This window comes from Ovis canadensis, chromosome 3, assembly GCF_042477335.2.
Source record: "Ovis canadensis isolate MfBH-ARS-UI-01 breed Bighorn chromosome 3, ARS-UI_OviCan_v2, whole genome shotgun sequence".
NCBI classification, from domain to species: domain Eukaryota; kingdom Metazoa; phylum Chordata; class Mammalia; order Artiodactyla; family Bovidae; genus Ovis; species Ovis canadensis.
Window position 1 is genome coordinate 101,127,707 of NC_091247.1, and position 23,363 is coordinate 101,151,069.

General features: G+C 52.3%; 1 protein-coding gene across 2 annotated transcripts; it reads left to right on the forward strand.

The window, feature by feature from the left end:
* The first annotated feature begins 982 nt into the window (after nucleotides 1-982).
* On the forward strand, nucleotides 983-23,110 carry CHST10 (carbohydrate sulfotransferase 10). 2 transcript variants are annotated; one of them, XM_069580581.1, is made up of 8 exons: nucleotides 983-1,288; nucleotides 3,308-3,374; nucleotides 8,898-9,006; nucleotides 10,409-10,540; nucleotides 15,931-16,022; nucleotides 16,808-17,027; nucleotides 19,487-19,592; nucleotides 21,241-23,110. In XM_069580581.1, exons 3-8 carry the CDS (start codon nucleotides 8,964-8,966, stop codon nucleotides 21,776-21,778), a joined length of 1,131 nt encoding a protein of 376 aa, XP_069436682.1. In that variant the 5' UTR covers nucleotides 983-1,288; nucleotides 3,308-3,374; nucleotides 8,898-8,963; the 3' UTR covers nucleotides 21,779-23,110. The 2 variants fall into 2 exon arrangements, with proteins under 2 accessions (XP_069436682.1, XP_069436683.1); XM_069580582.1 differs by lacking the exon at nucleotides 8,898-9,006 and having other exon boundaries at nucleotides 1,014-1,288.
* Nucleotides 23,111-23,363: the final 253 nt, after the last annotated feature.

Genomic DNA, 23,363 nt, shown 5'->3' on the forward strand with positions numbered 1-23,363 from the left:
CCAACCAGGCTCCTCTGTCCCTGGGACTCTCCAGGCAAGAACCCTGGAGTGGGTTGCCAGTTCCTTCTCCAAAGCATGAAAGTGAAAAGTGAAAGTGAAGTCGCTCAGTCGTGTCCGACTCTTAGCGACTCCATGGACTGCAACCTACCAGGCTCCTCCATCCATGGGATTTTCTAGGCAAGAGTACTGGAGTGGGGTGCCATTGCCTTCTGGTTTACGTTTTCTAGTGCAGTAAAACTCGAATCACCTTTGGGGCTTACTTCATCAAAAATCTTAAAAACGATTTCCCTAAAACCCCAAGCCTTACCACATTCCTCAGGTTAAGAAGTTACAGCTCTACTGGACTGCAGTCTGACCTGGTCTTTGTGCCTTGTATATGAACCCCTATACTGGGTCGGGAAGATCCCCTGGAGGAGGATATGGCTACCCACTCCAGTATTCTTGCCTGGAGAACCCCACGGACAGAGGAGCCTGGTGGGTTGCAGTCCACGGGGTAGCAAATAGTGGGCCACGACTGAGCGACTAACACTTTCACTTTTTTTTTCATGCCTTGACAAGGGGGTGACATCCTCCAGACTGTTAGTCAAGAGAGGGGGCTGTTGAAAAGGCCCTGTTGATGGCTCTGTTTTTCCTTTTCTTTCTTTTTTAACTATGCAGGCTGATTAGGAATGCTGGGAGGCACCCCAAACACTTTTGCCTTTTTCCACTTTTAGATTTTTTTCTTTTTCATTTTTCCAAGTTTGTGTGGTTTTTTTTCGTTCTCAAACACCCAACCTGTTTTATGGATGGTGACCTGGTGGAATAAGCTTTGGCCATACGTCCCTCTGTCATTTCCTGGGATACACTCTCGTGGACTTTTGGGGATGGGGTTGGTGTGGGACTGGAACTCGGCCGCAAGGGCCAGGCGTGGAGCCGGGTCCTGGGGTCTCTGGCCCCGCCTCCCTGCGCCTCCCCTTGGTCGACGCGGCGGCGCGCACGGCGGGGACGGCGGCGGGGGCGCGCAGAGCGGGGCAGGAGCGCGCACGGCGCTGACCGGCGCGGGGGCGGCGGCGGCCTCGCCTCCAGAGAGAGCTTCGCGAGTAAGCCTTCCTCCTTCCGGCGCCGCCGCCGCCACATTCCCGGCCGGGAGGGCTGGTGGCGGCGCCCAGGCCTCCGGGCCGGGTTCCCGCGCTCCCGGGACTCCTGGGCCCCCTGCGCCCCGCCCCCAGGCCCGCGAGGCCCGCGCCGAACTAAGCCCCCGAGACCGCAGAAGGGCCCGAGGACCCCGACAGCTCCGGCTCCGCTGAGGGTGAGCTCGGGGACGCGCGAGGGCGGGGGGTGGGCGTCACTTTCCTGGACCCCTGCCCCACCCCGGGTGGACGGGAAAACCGAGGGAACCGGCTTCTCCTTGCCAGCGACATCCCCGTGTGTTTCGGCGACTTGAGGCCTCCCTCGTTCGTGGAATGAAAGGGAAGAGCATTCAACACGTTAATTATGCAATAAGGCAGCGTCTTTGCTGGGGATGCTGTAGTCGCGGCATCACCGGTTTCTCGGTGATCCATAGTTTACTTCTTTCATCCTTGCCTGAGAATTTGCATTTGTCATTGGGAGCGGAAAGAGGAAGAAAATGTTCCACTTGGGCACGCAGAGATGAGAGAGAGAGGCCAGGAAAGAAGGACCATGTGCAGTTTTCTAAGTGCACAATTAAGCACGTCTCCGGTGGGTGGACCTGGAGGAGGGAATTCTTGCTTGGAGAATCCCATGGCCAGAGACGCCTGGCAGGCTTCAGTCCATGGGGTCGCAGAGTCGGATGCGACTGAGCACGCGCGCACTGGTAGGTAGGAGGGAAAAGGATGGTTGGAAATACGTGTGTCCTGCCAGGTAGGCTCCAGGGTGCCCTCAGTTCAAATCTGGACATAAGGGGCCTGTCAGAAGTTGGAGATGGAGGCATTCATTTCTGCACGTCTGGACCGGAAGATGAACCAGATCTTCCAAAAGCTGCCTTGTTACTTTCCAAGTCTGCGAAAGGCAGGAGAAAGGGCCAGCCACTGAATGGGAAACGGTACAGCCAGGTTCTGGTTAGCTGAGCCCGAGGATCGTCACAAAGGGGTTTTTTGTCTGAAACACCCGAAGTCAGGGACCTTGGGCCCTGAAGAGTTGGTCATTGGACAGTTTTCACTGTCAGAGTGAAGAATGTCTCAGATATTCTTAAAACCAGGCAGCTCTGCTCCAGGCGTATTCACTCTTTTCATTGGCTGGGTTAAGAAGAGACACGAAGACTGAAATGATCTTCTGTCTTTTTTCCCCCCATTATAATTAGGGCATAGTTCATCTTGGTTGAAATAGGAATTTCAGCATGGGGGAAAAAAAAAATCTTTCCATCTTTGCTCTTAACCCTCAAGAATAAAAATCTCCAAGAAATACCTGAGAGAGAAAGTCTCTTCTTCCCTGGAATGGAAACTGGACTTCTTGCAGAACTGAACAAAGGAAGGGAGGAACTAGTTACTATCCTGGGCAATTCTCAGTTATATTTAGAACATTTTTCAAATGTTTGAGGTTATATGATAGAATAGGAACAAGGGAGAAAGGCGATGAGAGGAAAGGGCCTGAAGGATTACAGAAACCAAGAGAGTGTTTCGTCTTGACACAGGTCTAGAAGAATCTGCTTGTGAGTACATAAAGCTTAATCCTTCCATCTTTGTAATATGAAATTGCTTTTCATTTTAATATTGAGTTCATAAGCATAAAAGGAAGCATAGCTAGACTTCTCTGACCATCCCAGACTGCTGGGCTGTATTGTGTTTTCAGTGGGTTGGATGTTTACTTTGCCAGCTCACTCTATTAAATCTGTAATCTCTCTAACTCCATGAGTTTGGCTTGTTCCCAATTATTCATTCATGCTATGACATTTGCCTCGAATTTGCCAGGTCATTAAAGCATGAAGAAATACAAAACCCAGCGAAAATCTTGCATTGAAAGATTTGATCATTTTATACAGAAATCAATATCAAACATATAAAAGTGGTATAATTGGGTTGTATTATTTTTGCTCCAAAAATGATTTCATTTTCATATTAAATTACAGGGAAGAATCTTTTTAAACAGCTAGCTCTTTTGGTACGTTTAGAATAATTTATTCATTTACCAAGCCATCCCCAAAGATAACCCCTCTCTGTAAGAGACCTGGTATGCGAAATATACTCGAATAACCTAAGTGGTTAGCTGTTAATACTGGTTAACTGTTTCCCAAGTATAAAGCAAGTTGTGTTCAGTAAGTTGGTCTTGTAACTTTTAATGGTGCCTTTTTTTTTTAAATTGTCCCATACAGTTACAGGAGGAGCCGAGAACTTCAGGCAAAGCAGATACTGCAAGGAAATGTGGATCAGGCTCAGAAGGTATGGACACCTCACCAGTTATCTGAACTCCGTGTCATGTAATAGCAGTTTCCATTCTTGCTCATATGGAGATTTACAGAAGCTTAAACTCGTAAACAGGAGTTTGTGCATGTATTCTTAGAAATGTATTCTTAACCATAATGATAATGGGAGTGCCCTCTTAGGCAGGGGCTTCCCAGGTTGTGCGGTAGTGAATAATCTGCCTGCCAATGCAAGAGACACCAGTTCACTCCCTGTGTTGGGAAGATCCTCTGGAGGAGGAAATGGCAACCCGCTCCAGTATTCTTACCTGGAAAATTCCAAGGACAGAGGAGCTTGGTGGGCTACAGTCCATGGGTTTGCAAAGAGTTGGACACAGCTTAGCAACTGAGCATGCACGCATGCACAGACACAACTCAGGCAGGGCATTAGACGAGTTTAGTATCTGTAGAAAGCAGTGCGTGGCCTGCGGCGCCCTCTGCAGACGTGTTTGCTGTTTGTCATCGTCATTAATGAGAATCTGTCTTCACCTCTTACTGGTTCTCCATCTGCCAGAGAGAAGAGTGTGTTTCCCTCCAGGTCACTAAGGATGAGCAGTCATTCTGAGACAGGAAATTGTGCATGATCAGATTATTTTTGTGACATTTCCTTTAGTGTCTGGATTGGTTTTGAATGAGTGTTTTAAAAACTGAACCCCGGAAAGGGAATCCTTTCCTCAGGGTACACGTGTGATGGGAGCAAGGGTCCAGGAGTCAGTTTCCATCTCAGTAAAGGGCCTTGGACAGGACTGTTCATCTGGGCCACTCCCCTGCCCTCTTGCTCACTCCTTGCCACTCTGGTGATTCTGGACCCAGTCTGAGCTCCTTGCCAGGTGCTCTGTGATGGGTCTCCTCCCTTTGCTGAGCATCTTCTCAACATAGTCTCCTCCCAGGTCCTCCTTCATCCCTCACCCTCCTGTGTTATAAACCACGTCACTTAGCGCCTGTGTGATCTTGGACGTTAATGGCTCTGTTTATGTCCCGTGTGCCTCTATTAGAACAAAGCACCAGGAGAGCAGGGTAGGTTGGTTGCTGGATTCCCAGAGCCTGGAATGGCTCCTGGCTCAGAGTAAGCCCTTGGTAAATGTAACTGGATGAATGACATTTGGGGGAAAGCTGTTTTGTGGTCTCTTTAAACCTCATCTCCTTCCTCTGTCTGTTTGTCCATCCCTCTGTCTCCTTCCCATTCAAGGCGCTAAGTGGGTGCTAACTCCTGGGATACTGTCTCTCATGTCTCCAGGGCCTCTCTCTCATTTTGCTTACTTGGAGATTCCTTTCTAATTCCCTTTCCTCAAGCTCATTTACTCTACCCCACCCACATAGGAAATCACTGGAAAGGTCATCCTTTTCTTTCTTTCCCTGTGTTTTCGTAGAACATGTATTTTTGGTTTTAGCGCCTGTGTCTTTAATTTACGTAAATGGCACTGTGTCATATATCTCATTCTATTCTTGCTGTATTCCTTTTGCACCGCGGTTTTGAGGTTTATCTCTTGCTGTGTGCACACTCGGCCCTGTCTAGAGCAATAGGTTTTGAAAAAATTTTAACTGTTTTAGAAAGCTAAATGGGCTTATTTACCACAGGTTGAGTGATTGTGTATAGTAAAAGTAGAACTAGGAAAAAAGTTGAATTAGATGGTAGGGGAAGGGGGAGTCAAACTCTTTAGCACAAATTCAGAAAGACTGCTTTTGGATGACAGCTCAGACGGGGTGTGGGGAGCCACTGGCAGCTGCAAAAATGGATGCTTTCAGACAGCATCTTTTTGAAAGTGCAGGGCAGGGAAGATTTGCGGCAGAGTTGGTAATAGCGCCAGAGGGGTTGTTATTACTACAGATGCGTCATGTGTGTGCTGTCTTCCTCTTCACTGAGAGAGAGAGACAGGTTAGTGTTTCTTGCATCTTTAGTGACCTTCCTGCATCCTCGGCCCTGCTTTCCCCATCTGTCCATCATTCTTTATCCTCCGCCTCTGCCCTATGGGTTTTCAAAGAGCTGGCCTCCTGGCCTGACACCTTGACGCGTGCAAATCTCACATAATGGTCTGAAGTAGGGAGGCTCTACAGACAGCTGGGCTGCCCCTTCCTCCACTGGGGTGCACACTCAAACTCACCTCTGTTATCTGTAAGAGGTACCTTGGGAGCTGTCTTGGCTCCTTGAACAAAGGAGAATTAAATACAGAAAGTGTCTGGCTTTTGAAAGGCCATTTGTCCCCTGACTTCGGGAGTGAGGAGAGGACTGTCTGTGGGGCAGGCCCCAGCCTCTCTGCAGACAGAAATGGTGAGCCTTGAGCCCGTTGCTCTTGGACAGAAAGCAGACCTGTGGGGAGTTTGTGCATTCAAGGAAACACTACAGGCGGTGGGCAGGCCGAGAGGAGCTGGGACTACGGGAATTTGAAATGACTTTCTTTTTGTTTAAAAAAAAAAATTGGGCAAATTATGCTGATTTTTCCAAGGTCAGCCCAGAATTCTACAGGGGCTAGTTACCTATAGCTGGGAAGGCTAAAACAGGAGTAAATGGAAAGAGTGATGGAGGTCTTTTTATTTATCACTTTTATTTATTTTTAATTGGAGAATAATTGTGTTACAATGTTGTGTTGGTTTCTGCTGCAAAACAACATGAATTAGCCATACGTATACATATATCCCCTCCCTCTCGGACCTCCCTCCCTTCTAGATCGTCACAGCACCGAGCTGAGCCCCCTGTGCTGTATAGCCGCTGTCTGTTTTATACAGGGTAGTGTATCTATGTCAAGGAGGTCTTTGTTTTCACTAAACCACTCAGTCCTAAAGGAAATCAACCCTGGAATATTCATTAGAAGGACTAATAATGACTGGCCACCTGATGTGAAGAGCTGACTCATTGGAAAAGACCGTGATGCTGGGAAAGGTTGAGGGAAGGAGGAGAAGGGGATGACAGAGGATGAGATGGTTGGATGGCATCACCGACTCAACGGACATGGGTTTGAGCAAACACCGGGAAGACAGTGAAGGTCAAGGAAGCCCGGGGTACTGCAGTCCATGTGATCACAAAGAGTCAGGCACGACTTACTGACTGAATAACAGCAAACCTCTTTAATCCTGTGTTGAGCTTCATCAGACGCTTGCAAATCCCGCATAATGGTTCGCCCAGCTTCGTCCTCGCCAGTTGGCCTGCAGCCTTCGCCACAGGTCTGTGCAGTCTTGGCTCAGGTGTTCTTGGGGCCCAGGACATTGCTGTAGTTTTTTTTTACTTACTTATTTTTAATTGAAGGATAACTGGTTTACAGTAATCTGTTAGTTTCTGCCATACATTAACATGAATTAGCCATAGGGGGACATATGTCCCCTGCCATCTGCCACCGCTCCCTGCCCCTCTAGGCTGTCACGGAGCCCCAGTTTGAGCTCCCTGAGTCATACAGCAAATCCCCACTGGCTCTCTGTTTCACGTGTGGTGGTGTGTGTGTTTCCACGCTGCTCGCTCCCTTCATCTCACCCTCTCCTGCCCCTGCCCAACAGTCTGCTCTCTGAGTCTGCATCTCCTTTTGTTGCTCAGTCCCTCATCCTGTCCGACCCTTTGTGACCCCCTGGACTGTAGCCCTCCAGGCTGCTCTGCCCCTGGGATTCTCCAGGCAAGAATACTGGAGTGGGGTGCCATTTCTTCCTCCAGGGGTCTTCTCAACCCAGGGATTGAGCCCGAGTCTCCTGCACTGGCAGGCAGTTCTTTACCACTGAGCCACCTTTCTGGATATGTGGAGATTAAACAGGAAGGTCACAAAGGATGCCGAGCGACCGGCCAGTTGCTGTTCTCAGAGGGTCTGCTCCTGGGCAGCTGGTCCTTTCGGTGCAGTTTGTTGCCTAGTCCTTGTGGCCATCCTGGAAGGAGGAGGGCCTTGTCTAAGCTTAGGAGGGTGAGTGACCTTGCGAGTCCCAGAGCTGGCGAGGGCTGGGGCCTTCCAGGGCTCTGTGCTGGGAGGTCCCAGAGGAGGAGTGACAGGAGGGAACGGGAAGACCCTGTGGAGACAGGCCAGCTGCTTGAGGAGGCCAGAGAGGGAGCGCGCTCCTCTTGTTGGGTGGTGCCAGAGAAAACGCAGGACACCCTGGTAAACTGGAAATTCAGAGAAACAGCGAGTAACTTTTTGAAGTATTAAGTGTGTCCCATGCAATATCAGGGCCATATTTATACTAAAGTACTAAAAATTTGGGGCTTCCCTGGTGGCTCAGATAGTAAAGAATCTACCTGCAATGCAGAAGACCTGGGTTCGATTCCTGGGTTGAAAAGATCCCCTGGAGAAGGGAAGGGCTACCCACTCCAGTATTCTTGCCTGGAGAATCCCATGGACAGAGGAGTTTAACTGGAAAATTAGTGTTTAATCTGAGATTGAAACTTCATGGAGCATCCTGTGTGTTTATCTGTTTAATCTGGCAGCTCTTCTAGGTGGTTGTTCAGTCGTTTAGTTGTGTCTGAGTCTTTGTGACCCCTGCATCAGCCAGGCTTCCCTATCCTTCACTGTCTCTGGGAATTTGCTCAAACTCATGTCCATTGATTTGGTGATACTTTCCAACCATCTCATTCTCTTTTGCCCCCTTATCCTCCTGCCCTCAATCTTTCCCAGCATCAGGATCTTTTCTAATGAGTCAGCTTTTCACATCAGGTGGCCAAAGTTTTGGAGCTTCAGCTTTAGCATCAGTCCTTCCAATGAATATTCAGGGTTGATTTCCTTTAGGATTGACTAGTTTGATCTCCTTGCTGTCCAAGGGACTCTCAAGAGTCTTCTCCAGCATCACAGTTTAAAAGCATCAATTCTTCATCACTCAGCTTTCTTTATGGTCCAACTCTCACATCCATACATGACTGCTAGAAAAACCATATCTTTGACTATTCGGACTTCTGTAGGCAAAGTGACATTTCTGGTTTTTATGTGCTGTCTAGGTTTGTCATAAGTTTTTTTTTCCCAAGGAGCAAGCGTTTTTAAATTTCAAGGTTGCAGTCACCACCTGTGGTCGTTTTGGAGCCCAAGAAAATAAAGTCTGTCACTGTTTCTGTTTTCCCCCTCTGTTTCTACCAGGGGACTCCGGGAAAACAGTGCACCTGCTTTGTGGGGACTTGAGGGTGAAGGCACAGATGCAGGCCAGTGGCCGGGGGCGGGGGAGCCCCCCTCATAAGCTGAGAGGCCCTTGGGGGTGGGAATTCAGAGTTGCAGTGAGGTCTGGGAGGCAGGGATCTGCCGTGGAGACAGGTGGAGAGCTGACACCCAGGCTGTGGTGAGCTCAGTCCACCAGCGCACACAGGCTTTCTGAAGTCATCTGCCATTGGCAGACGGTCTGTGTGGAATAGAACATCTCCCTGCTGCCCGGGAGTGATGAGCGGGCCTGTCAGCTGACAGAAACTAACCCAGCCTAGTATAGTCTCTCTGTGTGGCTGGGTCTGGCTTCAGGAAGTCCTGTGTTAAAGGTGACATGTGAATAAAGAGACTCTTTTGTCTCTCTTGCCAAGAATTGAGCGCAACTTCCAGTTCTTCTGTGTCCCCTGCAGCAGCGTGTGGCTCATGTGACCCACTGAGGACCCAAGTGCCCCACATCGCTCCCAGGTGGCGATAACATGAGAAACGCCCACCCCCAAGGCTCCTCCCAGGCCCTGGCAGGCAAGTGCATGGAGCTGGATGCTCCAGAGTTCATTTCTAGGGTTCCGGAGATTCTCTGCATCTCTACAGGGCTTCCCAGGTGGCACTGCTGCTGCTGCATCGCTTCAATCGTGTCCGACTCTGTGTGACCCCATAGACGGCAGCCCACCAGGCTCCCCCGTCCCTGGGATTCTCCAGGCAAGAACACTGGAGTGGATTATCATTTCCATTTCCAATGCATGAAAATGAAAAGTGAAAGTGAAGTAGCTCAGTCGTGTCCGACTCTTCGCAACCCCATGGACTGCAGCCTACCAGGCTTCTTTGCCCATGGGATTTTCCAGGCAAGAGTACTGGAGTGGGGTGCCATTGCCTGCTCCGCCAGGTGGCACTAGTGATAAAGAATCCACCTGCCAATGCAGGAGATGCCAAGTTTAACCCTGGGTCGAGAAGATCCCCTGGAGAAGGGATTGGCAACCCACTCCAGTTTTCTTGCCTGGGAAATCCCATGGACAGAGGAGCCTGGTGGGGTCGCAGAAGAGTCGGACATGACCGAGCATGCATGCACCACACTTCATTTCTGTAGGTGTGGCTGAAGCTTGTCAACAGGATGTTTGGGGCTGGTGCACTGGGATGACCCAGAGGGGTGTACAGGGAGGGAGGTGGGAGGGGGGTTCTGGATGGGGAACACGTGTACACCCGTGGTGGATTCATGTTGATGTATGGCAAAACCAACACAATATTGTAATTAGCCTCCAATTAAAATAAATTTAAATTAAACAAACAAAAAAAACACAACCTGCTTCGAATTTCCTCAGGATGGTGTCTGCCTTCTGAGAATTAGCCACAGCAAAAGTCCAGGCCAAAGTGAGCCCCGTCATGCCCTGGCTTCCAGGCATTGGCAGGTGCCTGGGCCAGAAAGAGTCAGCAGGCACAACTGCAGGAATAAAGGCTTATCATGTGTTCTAAAACCAAATAGAAATGGCTCCTTTCCATTAAAATTTGATTTGTTATGAAGTTTTTATCGCACACATGCACAGTCATATCCGACTCTGCAAAGTCATGGACTGCAGCCCGCCAGGCTCCTCTGTCCGTGGGATTCCCCAGGCAGGAACACTGGAGTGGGTTGCCATGTGCTTCTTGGGGGGATCTTCCTGACCCAGGGATCAAATGTGTATCTCTTGTGTCTCCTGCATTGGCAGGCGGATCTTTTACTGCTAGCACCACCTGGGAAACCCATCAACTTTATAAATTGTTATGAATTAAAAATATAATGTTGCCAAGTTCAAATACCCATGGTATCAGTAGCAAAGAATCTTAAAACATTTGTATGGAGGCTGTTAACTGAAGCTGCCTGTTCTTTCTGTTGTCCTTGGCGTAACTGACTGATGTGTAAGCATCAGGGCCATTTGGCTGTGTTTTCCAGGAAGAGTCGCTGAATGGCTGATGTCTGACAACATGCACCACCAGTGGCTTCTGTTGGCTGCGTGCTTCTGGGTGATTTTCATGTTCATGGTGGCCAGCAAGTTCATCACGCTGACCTTCAAAGACCCTGATGGTAGGTACGCCGCCGCGTGGAATGGATTTGGTGAATTCAGACCTTGCTGTGATACTGCTCCCGGGTACCTGCCCGGATGAGCAGTGACATAGACTCAAAGGACTCTCACGCCAGAAGGAGGTTGTTGTGTCCAAGTGATGTGCTGAGGCTCGGGAGGGGAGGTGGACAGAGACGAAGGGGTCCTTGCCTGTCACCTCCCCTAGGGGCGGGGGGGACACACTTTCCTTAGGGGCTTCTTCGACATCCTCTCAGGCTCCGGGTTTGGGGACCAGCCCTGCTTGGTGTCCTGGTGAGATGCTGCCTGCTGGGGGCAGCGTGTTTGAAGGTCACCTTCAGGGCTCCGGAAGGAAGTTGGTGTGAATAGATGTGTGCTGGGATTTTTAACTCCCGTTGACTCGATGTCAGATGAGGACATGGAAAGAGGACCCAATCCAGTCTTTGAAGAGCTGTGTCTGGTTCACGCCCTTGTCCATTGCTTGGGCCTTACTGTTTTTCTCTGTGAAGTGAGCGTCCTCCCTGCTCTGACAGCTGACAGCTGTCTGACAGCTCCAAACCCAACCCCAGCACATTGAGGCCCTGAAAGTGACCTGTGAGGAGGTGCTGGGCGTGACTGAGGAGCTGCACGGATGGGCATTTGAACCCCAAGGCGATGACTCCTTCAGGGATGGTGGGAGGCCAGGCCCCCAGGGAGGGCCTGTGAGCAGCTGTAGACTGGCCTGGGGACAGCAGCCTGACAGGGAGGAATTGCAGGGTATGTTTATTCCATGCAGGGTCTGACATGTCCATGTGCAGGTGTGTCCCTTAGGGAGGGGAAGTAGAAAAGGATCCCATGGTGGTCGCCCTGATTCCCACCCGTGCACTGCACAGCCTGTGCTGGCAGTGTGGCCAGTGGGCTCCGGGCCCTGCTCGCCCTGGAGAGCCCCCCCGGGCTGCCCCGACTGTGCAGAGCCAGTGCCCCACCCCGCCTCCATCCTCCCTGTAGAGGCGCAAGGTGGGAAGGCAGACGGGCAGGCAAGAGAAGGAGGCGCCGAAATTAGCCGCCAGCACTGTTCTCAGCTGGCGGTTTCTGTCCTGGGTTGGAGTTTGTTTCACTGGCGTTCAGTGTTTTTGCTCTTGACCCAGGAGCGCACTGTGAGCTGGCATCACCAGGGAGTCCCTGACGTGCAGGGGTGTCCTGCGAGGTGAAGCCCGCCTGTGCACAGTGGGTGCCGATCCCCGGCCCCAGCGTTCAGGGAGCCAGTGTGCTCGGAGTCCCTGGGCGGCTCCTTCCAGCTTTGACCCCGAGGAGGTGAGCTTTGTCCCAGCTTCCCAGTCAGCGGATGAAGGGGCTTGCTTCTGGCTTCCCTGTTCTATTTTTAATCGTTTGTTTTGTGCTGGGTCTCCCTTGCTTTGCAGGCTTTTCTGCAGTTGCCAGCAGGGGCTGCTGTTCACTGGGGTGGTTTCCCCTGTTGCTCTAAGGCACACGGGCTTCACAGGTTGTCGCACAAGGGCTTAGTTGCTCCATGGCACGTGGGTGCTTCCTGGACGGGGGCAGGGTGGGGGATCAAACCCGTGTCTCCTGCACTGGCAGGCAGATTTTTATCCTCTGCGCCACCAGGGGAGTCCTGTACCTCCCTATTCTTAACGGCTTTCCTACCACCCGGTGGATAGGAAGAGCATGTTGTGGTTTAAAGCCGTGTGTGTGTGTGTGTGTGTGTGTGTGTGTGTGTGTGTGTGTGTAGGAAGAGCATGTTGTGGTTTAAAGCTCTGTGTGTGTGTGTGTGTGTGTGTGTGTATCTCTCTCTGACTCAGCAGTGAAGCCACAGTGACATTTGTGGCAGTGATTCAGTGTGGTTAACAGACTTCAGTGCTGTTTTGAACTAACAGCATGGTATGTAGACACTTGAACTCAGAAGCGACATCCTTGTGAATCTGGCGGGTAGGCGTAGAAGCTGATTTTCTCGCTTCTGTTTGACCGCTCTTTCCAATCTTCTGCCTCAGCTCAGCTGCCAGCCGCTTAAGGGCAGAACCCATGATGTGATGTCTGCATGCCCTCTATCCGGCGTGTGATGCAGTGGGTACCCTGGGCAGCTGGACACACAGAGAGGTCAGGGGACGAGGGGATGCGGTCACGTCTAGAAAAACAAGGCAGCACTCACCTGGCAATGTCGGGACATTCTGTAAAGCAGAGATGATGACGCCTCTAAGGAGAGAGCTCTTATGTTCTGACGCCTGGTCATACCTACTGATCACCCTTGGGCCTGGCGCTGGTGCCTTGCCCCTGAGGGTTGGGGACAGGTGTGATCTTTGGCCACAGTGGTGACAGCAGGCATCCAGTGAAAATAAACAGCTGTGGGCAGAGCAACTGAAAAGCAAAACCAGACATTAAGTTGTGCTGTTGGGTTTATTCGAATCTAGTTGAATTGGGCTCGAGGAAGGTTGGGGAGTAAATACCAGGAGTTGACAGTAAAAGAAGCTGTTAAGAATTGGTGGATGGCTGGCTGGCATGTGTGGCTGGCAGGTGAGCTGTCCTGTAGCTTACCAAGGTCATTCTCCATGCTCTTGAGTGTGTGAAATAAGACACTTTTCAGAAATTCACTAGTAAGTCAGTTGTTTAGAATTCAGACTACATCTTACATCTAGAATGTCACTGAGGAGGCTTAGGTTTCTAGGAACCCACGTGGCCTGTGGCAGAGCCGAGCATTGCTGTGCGGCTCACAGACGTGGGTACGTGAGGTGACCGGGCCTGAGTAGGAGGTGACGTCCCCCTGAGCACGTGGGTGCTTGGGGATGAGGCTGAGGAGGACGGGGAGGGCGGACGCTGGCCTCCTGGCCCTCTGGGTGCCTTTCAGAGCCTGGTGGCCCAGGGCACTGCCTCTCTGTCTTCATACCGTCCCTGGCCTCACAGCAGGCGCAGAGTGGCTCCTCTGGTTTGGGCTGCATTTTAACTCAAAGGCAGGAGAAAGGAAGAAACAGTTTCCTCGGGATTCACGGAGGTGTGTGGCCAAGATTTCTACTGGAGTCTGAGAACTCAGAGGCGTGAGGGGTGGGAGATGGGTTATTATCATTGGTGAGGTTCCAGGAGGATGGGTTCCTCCCCGCTGGGCAGGGAGGACGTCAGGCTGGTGCCTGTCCTCGGCGGGGCTGGCTGAGGAGTGGGAGGTGGGGAGTGGGGGGTGAGGCGGAGAGTTGGGGGTGCAGTTAAACAGCCAGACTGAAGTGGGGGCCGCAGCGAAGCCTGCAGAGTGTTGGTGGTAATGACCCAAGAGGAGTAGGTTTCGATGTTTATAACAAAAGTGAAATGTGCCTTTGCTTACGCTTTATTAGGCTGATTTCTAAGCTTTTTTTGATAACTACTTTTTTCATTCTAATTCTGTATTTAGACTTTGCAAAATTTTGAAAGCAAATGTTTCTTTGATTGTAGAGATTTGAAAATTTTCTTCAAAATTCTCCCCAGAGTTTTCCCCCAAATCAGTTTGTTGCAAATGGTTACTGTGCTCTAGCATTTTGTAAGACTTCCTCTAGTTGAATATCAACTCCTGTGTCGTATAGTCGCTCAGTCGTGTCCGACTCTTTGCAACCTGTGGACTGTAGCCCGCCAGGCTTCTCTGTTGGATTTTCCAGGCAAGAATACTGGAGTGGGTTGCCATTTCCTTCTCCAGGGGATCTTCCCGATTCAGGGATTGGACCCATGTCCCCTGCATTGGCAGGCAGGTTCTTTACCATTGCGCCACCAGGGAAATCATCAATTCCCATAAGCCTAAAAAATAACATGTAAGCACTAACCTGACTGCTGACCTGAATCTTGTCTCATTAAACCTTCAATTTTGAGATCACTCGAGTCACCCACAGTCGTAAGTACGTAAGACAGAGGGTCCTTCATGCCCTTTTCTCTTCTGCTCGGGGGTGATGCGTTGCAGAACCGTAGTGCAGAGTCACAGGCGGGGTACTGACCAGGATGCGGAGCATCTTCATCACCACAGAGAGTCCTTGGGTTGTCCTTTTATAGCCACTCCTCTCTCCCCAGCCCCCAGCCCCTCTCTTCCCGACCCCGGCCTTGGTAACCACTAATGTCTTCTCCTGTCCGTAATTTTGTCCTCTCAAGAATGTTGTATATGCGACCCTTTGCGATGGACTCATTTCACCACGGTAACCTGGAAATTCATCTAGCTTATCGTGCGTATCGGTAGCTCATTCCTTTTTAGTGCTAAGCAGTGCTCCATGGTTTGGATGTACCCGTCTTTGATTAACCACTCAGGCGCTAAAGGAGGACTGAGTTCTTTCTGTTTGGGGCGGTGAGAAATAAAACTGCAGTGCATGTGCGCATGTAAGTGTTTTGTTTTGGTTGTGCTTGATTTCGGTTGCTGCGTGTAGGTTTTCTCTGGTGGCTGCGATCAGGGGCTGCTCCGTCGCAGTGAGCGGGCTGCTCATTGCAGCGGCTTCTCTCGTGGCTGAGCGTGGGCTCTAGGCACCCAGGCTTCAGTAGTTACAGCTCACAGGTTCTAGAGCACGCCCTCACTAGTTGTGGGGCATGGGCTTATTTGCTCAGTCTCATGTGGGATCTCCCCCGACCTGTGTCCCCTGCATTGGCAGGTGGTTCTTATCCACTGGACCGCCAGGGAAGTCCCACATATAGGTTTTTTGTGACATAAATTTTTATTTCTCAGGGATAAATGCCTAGGAGTGGGTCATACAGTAGTTGAAGACTTAGTTTTTAAGAGTTGCTGCACCTTTTTGCATTTTTCTGGGTCTTCACTAGCTCTCGGGGTTTTCACTTTTTGTTTCAGGCATTTTGCTAGGTGTCGCAGTATCTCACTGTGGTTTGGATTTGCCTTTGCCTGATGGCTAACGACGTTGAACATCCTCTCCTGAGTTCACCTACCATTGCAGAGCCTCTTTCGTGAAATGTCTGTTCCTGTTTTGCCCCTTTTCTAACTGGATGGTTTGCATTTTTTGCTGTGATTTGAGACTTCGTTATTCTAGATTCCAGTCCTCAGTCAGATGTGTGGTTTGCAGATACTTTCTCTCAGTCTGTAGCTTGTCTTTCCATCCTCTTCACAGGGTCTTTTGCAGAGCAGAAGTTTTAAGTTTTGATGAGATACAGTTTATCAGTTTTTCCAAAGATTTACATTATGCTTTTTAAAGAACTTTTCTAGTTTTGTGTTTCCCATTTAAATGCTGATCCGTTTTGAGTTTGTTCTTGAATAAAGACTGAGGTTTAGGGAGATGCTCCTTTCGTGCCTGGGGGTGTCCAGGTCCTTGGGTCCATTGTTCAGAAGATGCTCCTTATCGCCTGTCAGCCGTCACTTGGAAGTGTTTGTTTGGGTCTCTTTCTGGGGTCTCTGGGCTGTGGCACTGCTCCGTGTGTCTGCCCCTGCACGGGAAGACGTTTTAACCTCTCCGTCTCCTAGCCTATAGCGCCAAGCAGGAGTTTCTGTTCCTGACTGCTGTGCCTGACACAGGGAGGTCGCCAGGAGAGACGCACTTGCCTGAGGAGCTGAAGGTGAGCATGGCCAGGCCCTGCCTGCGCTGACCCCCTGCCCGTTCTTCCCAGAGCATCTCCCTCTCACCTGCTCTCCCCTGCAGCCCCAAGGGGGCTCTCCCATCATTGGACGCCTTAGAACAGGACCGGGGCTGGTGAGCTCCATTACCTGCTCACAGAGGCTAAACTTCTGGTACCCTGATGGGACTGCCAGGCATTGCCTTCCACGTGTCTCAGGCTACATTTCAGAGAAGCAAAATTGCATGCTCAGCACTGAGGAGGTGGAATGATGGCTCCTGCCTTTGAAAAACCCATACTGAGTGGCCTAAGGCATTTTCTTAAATTAATAAAGCAGATACAGCAGTGCACCAGAGTATCTTGAACAGCCACCATCTGTGTAGACAGCAGGTCCTTCGGTGCGGCTCGCATGCTTACGCTCAGGTTACGTGGAGGTGGGGAGCAAGGGAGCAGAGCTGGCCTCCCTAAAAGTCCTGAATGACGAGGACCCTGCCTTTGCCAGAGCATCAGGGGCCCTCGTGCGGTCAGCACAGTGCCAGGCAGACAGACAGCCCACCCACCCCTTGGGTTGTCCAGGCTGAGGTTGAGGAGAGATGGGGTCAGCAGCCTCTGGCTGCTCTGTGGTCTGGCGCATCCACAGCCTGAGCCCTGGGCCCCTGAAACTCACGCCTGCTGTCCAGCTGTTTCAGCCGGGCGGCCCCGGCCTCCACAAGTTAACGCCTGGCATGAGGGCTCCTCCCACAGGTGCTCACGCTGCCCCGGTGCCCGTTCTGCCTTGTTCCCTGCAGCCGACGGGGAAGATGTTGGTTGAGCCCCTGGTCTACACGCAGCGCCTGGAGCTCATGAGGAACGTGTGCCGGGAGGATACTCTGAGGAACCTCTCCCACACCGCCATCTCCAAGTTTGTCCTCGACCGGATTTTCGTCTGTGACAAGCACAAGATTCTCTTCTGCCAGACCCCCAAAGTGGGCAACACCCAGTGGAAGAAAGTGCTCATTGTGCTGAATGGTGTGTGCAGTGCTGGGTGAGGCCCGTCCCGCCCGGACCTCAGGGTCTGCGGGGAGGGGGTCGGAGGGGCTGGGAAGGGCAGCCAGGGAGACCCGGGAGGGCCGGCAACTCACAGACAGCTCGCTGGTGTTTTTCCTTTTTATGGCCATGCTGTGCAGCACGTGGGATCTTAGTTCTCTAGCCAGGCCTTGAACCTGTGCCCCCTGCAGTGGAAGTGAGGAGTCTTAACCACTAGACCACCTGGAAATTCCCTGGTGTTTTTCCTATTCCTGTCTCACATTATATATTGGCAGGGTTCACCCAGGCAGTCCACACCCACCATCAGGGCCTTCCGGCTCCCTCCAATTCTGCCTGCCGCCCCCGCCTCCCAAGTTCATCCCTTTTCTTCCCTTCAGAGTTACTGCGTTGATTCTTGTGAATCTCTCGCTCTGTCTTAGGAGGTCAAGGCTCTACACTCACTGAGTCACCTGGCAGCTGCCCTCACAGCTGCTCTCCTGTGCGGAGAAGGACCCACAGCCAGTGCCTGGGGTGGGGTGACCCCTGTCAGTGGGTCTGGGGGTCTCCCCACCCACAGTCAACCCCATCTTATAACGAGCAGCCATGTTCAGAGGATTTAATTGACTTGCTTCAGGAAATGTAGTGTTTACTCAGGAGCAAATTAAATCACTGGAAAGTGCCCTCATGCTCTGCATGTTTTGATTCCTCACCACTGTTTCCAGATGCCGTGTTTGTTTGTTTAAACTCTGGTTACTCTGAACCGCCCACGATAATTATGGGCTGTATTAAATTCAGCTTCAAAAGAAAAATAATCATAATGGACAGCAGTGTGACTCCGAATCAAGAATCGGACCTCGGAGCCCCATGGGGTCTGCGTCCCCCTGTCCCTGGGCCTACTGCTGCTCTCAGAGGCAGTGGTTAGAGCTGGTGTCATTTGACCTTTTCACTGGCTGATTGGGGAAGGAAAGGAGACACTTGCTTTATCTTCTGGTGGTCATCAACATGCTTCTGGAGTAATCTGACAGTATGTTGGCTTTTAACATTGGAGAATGAGGTTACAGATCAAATTTAAAACAACAGATGTACCAGAGTCTTACACGTTTGCTGCCACAGTATGAAGCATTTGTCTCTGAAGGAGAAGAATCCGTTGATGAGAGCAGGACACAAACGGGCGCAGTTTGCCAGTGCATATATGGGCTTCCCAGGCGGCATGGTGGTAAAGAACCCGCCTGCCAGTGCAGGAGACACAAGAGACACGGATTCCATCCCTGGGTCGGGAAGATCCCCTGGAGGAGGGCGTGGCAACCCACTGCAGTGTTCTTGCCTGGAGAACCCCACGGACAGAGGAGCCTGGCAGGCTACAGTCCATGGGGTGGCCAAGAGTCAGACAAGGCTGAAGCGACTTGGCACAGCAGGAGGACGACAGTCGTGAGGCTGCCTTCGGCTGTCCCTGGACGCACCCGCAAGGCGACAAGTACCAGAGCAGGTCCAGGTGCAGACCCACAGAGCTGCCCTCCTGTCAGCCTTGGGAGTAGGTGGGACACCTTGCTCGTTTACAACCGTCCAGTCTCAGTGCTTAGCGCAGGGTTCTGGGTCAGGGCTTAAATATTCTGGAGAGACTGCAGTCCCTGCTTTGAAGGCCCAGCAGAGAGCCTTCCCTGCCAGACCATGAGTCTAACAGGGAAGGATTAACACCCGGGTGGATGTGAAGGGTGGCAAGGCCTTGACTAGCACCCCAGCACACCAACACTTTATTTCCATTTGCCGGAGTTGAGAAATGAGGGAGCACCTACCCAACTCCCCCAACCCTGGGAGGAGTCCCCCAGGTTCCAGTCGGCAGCCTGGGTCCAGCACTGTGGCTCTTGGTCCCGCCCTGCCTCCTCTGATGCTCCTTGTCCTCCTCTGAGCCCTGCTTCATCTGCATCCCTTCACCCGAGCATCAGCCTGGCTGATCCAGCACCAAACACGCTGGCCACTTGCCAGCCTGGGATGCTGTGAGGTTCCCCAGAAGCCTCTTAGGCCCGGGTGCTCTGGTGCTGGGAGCGATGGAGCGGATCAGCCGGGCGCTTCCTGGTCCTGCTTCTCTGATGTTTGCCCCCAGTTTCAGAGGAGAGGAAGCTTTGCAGGTTTCAGGCGTCCTGCTTGCAGGCAGTGATCTTTCTTACATGCAGGTTGAGCCTCATTCAGGTGCTCCTGCCTGTAGGCCTAACTCCCTCTTCCTGACTCCTCCGTTTCCTCCCCTTGGCTCCTGGATCACCAAAAGCTGCTCTTCAGTCTCACCCTGCCACAGGAGCAGTTGAAATTCGGAGCTGAGACCTACATGTGGATACTGGGGGATGGTTTGTGGGGAGTGTGGACCTGCATTCTGAGATGGGCATCTCTCTTTAAGGGCAGCAGTGGCTAGCTTAAGAGGCGACCAGGCCAACACAACTTCCCCACCCCACCCCCCATTTGCTTCCCAGGAGCCTTCCCTTCCATCGAGGAGATCCCTGAGAACGTGGTGCATGACCACGAGAAGAACGGCCTCCCACGACTCTCCTCCTTCAGTGAGGCTGAAATCCAGAAGCGGTAGGGGTGGGGAGAGGTGGGGAGAAGGAGGGTAGGCAGGGGTGGGGAAGAGGAGGGGTGGGGAGGGATAGGGAGGAGGAGGGTGGGCAGGGGTGGGGAGGAGGAGGGTCGGGAGGAGGAAGGTGGGGAGGGATGGGGAGGAGGGTGGGCAGGGGTGGGGAAAGGGGGACGCTGATAAAAGCCCAGGTTCCGCTCCTCTACTCGTTGCATTACCCAGACATCTCCAAGAGCTGCTCATTTGTGTTGGTGAGAGGCAGCCAGGCACACACCCAATGTTCAGTGCATTTAAATTCACATTTTTCATGAGAATTTCCGAATTTCTCCACCTTAACCTTCACACAGGCCATCAAAATGAAAGTTACATGGCAGTCTTAGTGAAAATGACTGGTCGTTTTTGTTCTGCTTTGCTTTGGTAATGTTTTATGGGTTTCTTTCTGAGCATGACCTTTGTTTCCTAAGAAAGGGGTTTGGCTTGCAGGTAGACCCGCTTTGTTTCTCATTTCCTTCTGCGGTGCTGCGTGGGCCTCCGGGGCAGCAGTCCCCTAATGAGTGGCCAGGTGGGCTAGGCCCAGCAGCGGTAGAGGGAGGCCGGCCTCGCTGGCCACAGCTGGGACGGAGACTGGCACAGGGAAGGTTCCGGAGCTGACTGGACAGTTCTCTTGAGAGCTGTGAAATGGCCCCAAAAGACGAGGTTTAAAAGGAACAAGTGCACAGTATGCCAGCCAGTGTCAGGGCACCGAGTGGTCTTTGAGCTCCCTTGCTTTTCAGCTGCTTCACTTCCATTGCTTCTGGCTCTGGTTGTTCACTCTTTCCAGCTTGTACAGTCTCAGAAATGCCAAATGCCAAATCAGAGACTGTCCTGGGGGCAGGTGGTTCTGTCACCCACCTCAGCATTGGTCTTGTGGGGCTTTTGTGAGAGCAGCCGAACCGAGACCTGTAGCGCTGAGAGGGGGCCTGGCCTGGGGGAGTGCCTGGTTCACAGCAGTAGCGCTGAGAGGGCGCCTGGCCTGGGGGAGTGCCTATAGCACTGAGAGGGCGCCTGGCCTGGGGGAGTGCCTGGGTCACAGCAGTAGCGCTGAGGGTGCCTGGCCTGGGGGAGTGCCTGGGTCACAGCAGTAGCGCTGAGAGGGCGCCTGGCCTGGGGGAGTGCCTGGGTCACAGCACTGTCATCATCATTACAGGCTCATCACACAGGTACCCCTGGGCCACAACCGCCCCCTCCGGGAGCTCCCCCAGACCCTCTTCCTGCCAGCTGGAGCCTGGTGACTCCCATTTTCTCTTACCTCCCCCCACCCCCCATTTTTCCTTCCCCTGGCAATTTTGAATAGAGTCACTCACTTCCTCTGGCTTCAGCTGTTCCTCACTTGATCAAGCAGGTTTCTACTCTTTCGGTTTTCTGCCCCAAAACAAACTTTTAAAAACATTCCTGAAGTTAATATGGGGTAATGGTTAACAAGAGGATCTGCCTCCAAGGGTGGCTGTGTGAATTCAGTAAGAACTGTGTGCAATGCCTTTGGCACAGGGCCCAGCCTGGCGGCTGCTGCTGCTCCAGCCATCACGCTTCACTCTTCCCCGCCTCACACCCCATGGCCAGCACCACCAGCAGCATTGGGTTAACTTCTTCTTTATCTTCCACCTTTTTCCTTAGCTTGAAAACATACTTCAAGTTTTTTATCGTAAGAGATCCTTTTGAGAGACTGATCTCAGCGTTTAAGGATAAGTTTGTCCACAACCCCCGCTTTGAGCCTTGGTACAGGCATGAGATCGCCCCCGGCATCATCAGAAAGTACAGGAGGAACCGGACGGAGACCCGGGGCATCCAGTTTGAGGATTTCGTGCGCTACCTGGGTGACCCCAACCACAGGTGGCTGGATCTCCAGTTCGGGGACCACATTATCCACTGGGTGACGTACGTGGAGCTGTGTGCACCCTGTGAGATCACGTACAGCGTTGTTGGGCACCACGAGACCCTGGAGGACGACGCCCCATACATCCTCAGAGAGGCGGGCATCGACCACCTGGTGTCCTACCCCACCATCCCACTGGGCATCACCGCGTACAACAGAACCAAGGTCGAGCACTACTTCCTGGGCATCAGCAAACGAGACATCCGGCGCCTGTATGCGCGGTTTGAGGGGGACTTTAAGCTCTTTGGGTACCAGAAACCAGAGTTTTTGCTAAACTAACGTGTAGGACCATGCGTTCAGATATCTTCGTTAGACCAGAGGCTAACCAGGTGGAGCTCAGGCACAGAAATGACACTTCTTCCATCTCCCTCCTCTTGAAGACAGCCACTCCCTGAGGACCGGGGTGCACCTTGCCCAGTGAAGCTGGACCCTGACTGTTAGGACGTAGTCTGCACATAAGGTACATGGAGGGTCCTGGCCCCCACCCTCCAGTGCCACCGAGCCTCTGCTGTCCCCAGGGTGGTGGGGATAGCATTAAACATTTGCAGTCAAACAGAGCCAGGGGAAAATCAGACGGCCTTGGTCGTCTCCCTCGGTTGTCAGACACCTGCAGGGTGGGCTGTCCTGTCTGTCCCCAGGGGACAGCAGGCATGGCACCCAGCACTTTTAAGAGAGGTGGACAAGCCGGTACCCTGCAGACATCCCAGGGGCCAAGACAGGATCAGATCTGCGTGATAAAGTCACGCTTCTGGCTCTCATCTTGGCCGCCGCTGTCATCGCAGAGCCAAACCCTTCTCTCCATGGCTCTCTAGTTCCCAAGAAGTTCAGGAATGACCCAGGGGTGTTCCTCCGCCGTTCACCTTTTCAGAATACATGCTGTGTGCTCCTCAGCCAGATTTCCACACCTTTACCTGCCAAGTGATTATCTCATTCAGTCCAAGAGATCCAGTTTTGGGAAGTGAGGGGAGTGTCCATTCTTCCCACCCGAGGAAGGGAGCCTCTTTGGGGGCCTTAAAGGGAGCGTGGCCTGGGAAGAGGCAGGGCTGGCTGGGTGCTGGAATTCAGGCTGCCCTGGACTTGGGCATGTCCTTCCCAGTGACTGTCTGCCTCTTGTCTCTGACGGACGTGCGTGGGTGGGCACAGAGGTCTTCACCCGTCTCGTCCAGGACCAGTCTCTCCTGGGGGCTGAAGGCAGGCATGGGCAGCATGCCAGCATCGCCAGACCAGTGCAGTGGACACATTTCAGTCTCCTTTCATCTCAGCAGAACACGTCCCACCAGGCCCACTTCTGATGAAGCCGTCATCCTGACCCAAGTTGGATAATCAGATTCACCAGCAATAAAACCTTGGGTCGAGGCAGCCCATGTAACGCATCTCCAGGCACTGAGGAGCAGTGGGCCACACTAACCACTTCATGTGCCGTCCGACAGTGAGGCCCCTCAAGGTCTGGGACAGTCTCCCTGCAGAAAGTCCCAAGTGTCCAACCAGGCCACACAGGGCTCGGGAGCCCAGCTCTTCCTCCAGGAAGCCCCCGCCGTCCCTTTCTCAGTGTGACTTCCTGAGTTTGTAAATGTGAAAGTAACACAAAATAAAAAACACGTGCCAACCTGATGTGGGCTGTGGTTCCCAGGGAGGTGCCGCGTGGACTGTGTCCCGAGGGCTGGTGACAGTGAGGGGCACGTGCCCGCCTGCAGCGCTGACGGGGGCAGCCCACGAGGTGGCCTGTTGCCTGCAAAGGCTGCAGCACCATCTTTCTATCATGTTTTAGCAACGTCTTGTTGGAATCATCTCACGCCTGATGCACAGAATGATTGTTTAGTTGCTAAGGCGTGTCTGACTCTTCTGCAACCCCATGTACCAGCCT

What these genes read in the sequence shown, in the direction of transcription:
- CHST10 (XM_069580581.1), top strand. Translation starts at nt 8,964, where the DNA reads ATGAGAAACGCCCACCCCCAAGGCTCCTCCCAGGCCCTGGCAG. An exon ending in GACCTTCAAAGACCCTGATG is followed by an intron (nt 10,541 to 15,930) that starts GTAGGTACGCCG and finishes TCCGTCTCCTAG; the next exon opens with CCTATAGCGCCAAGCAGGAG. An exon ending in GAGGCTGAAATCCAGAAGCG is followed by an intron (nt 19,593 to 21,240) that starts GTAGGGGTGGGG and finishes CTTTTTCCTTAG; the next exon opens with CTTGAAAACATACTTCAAGT.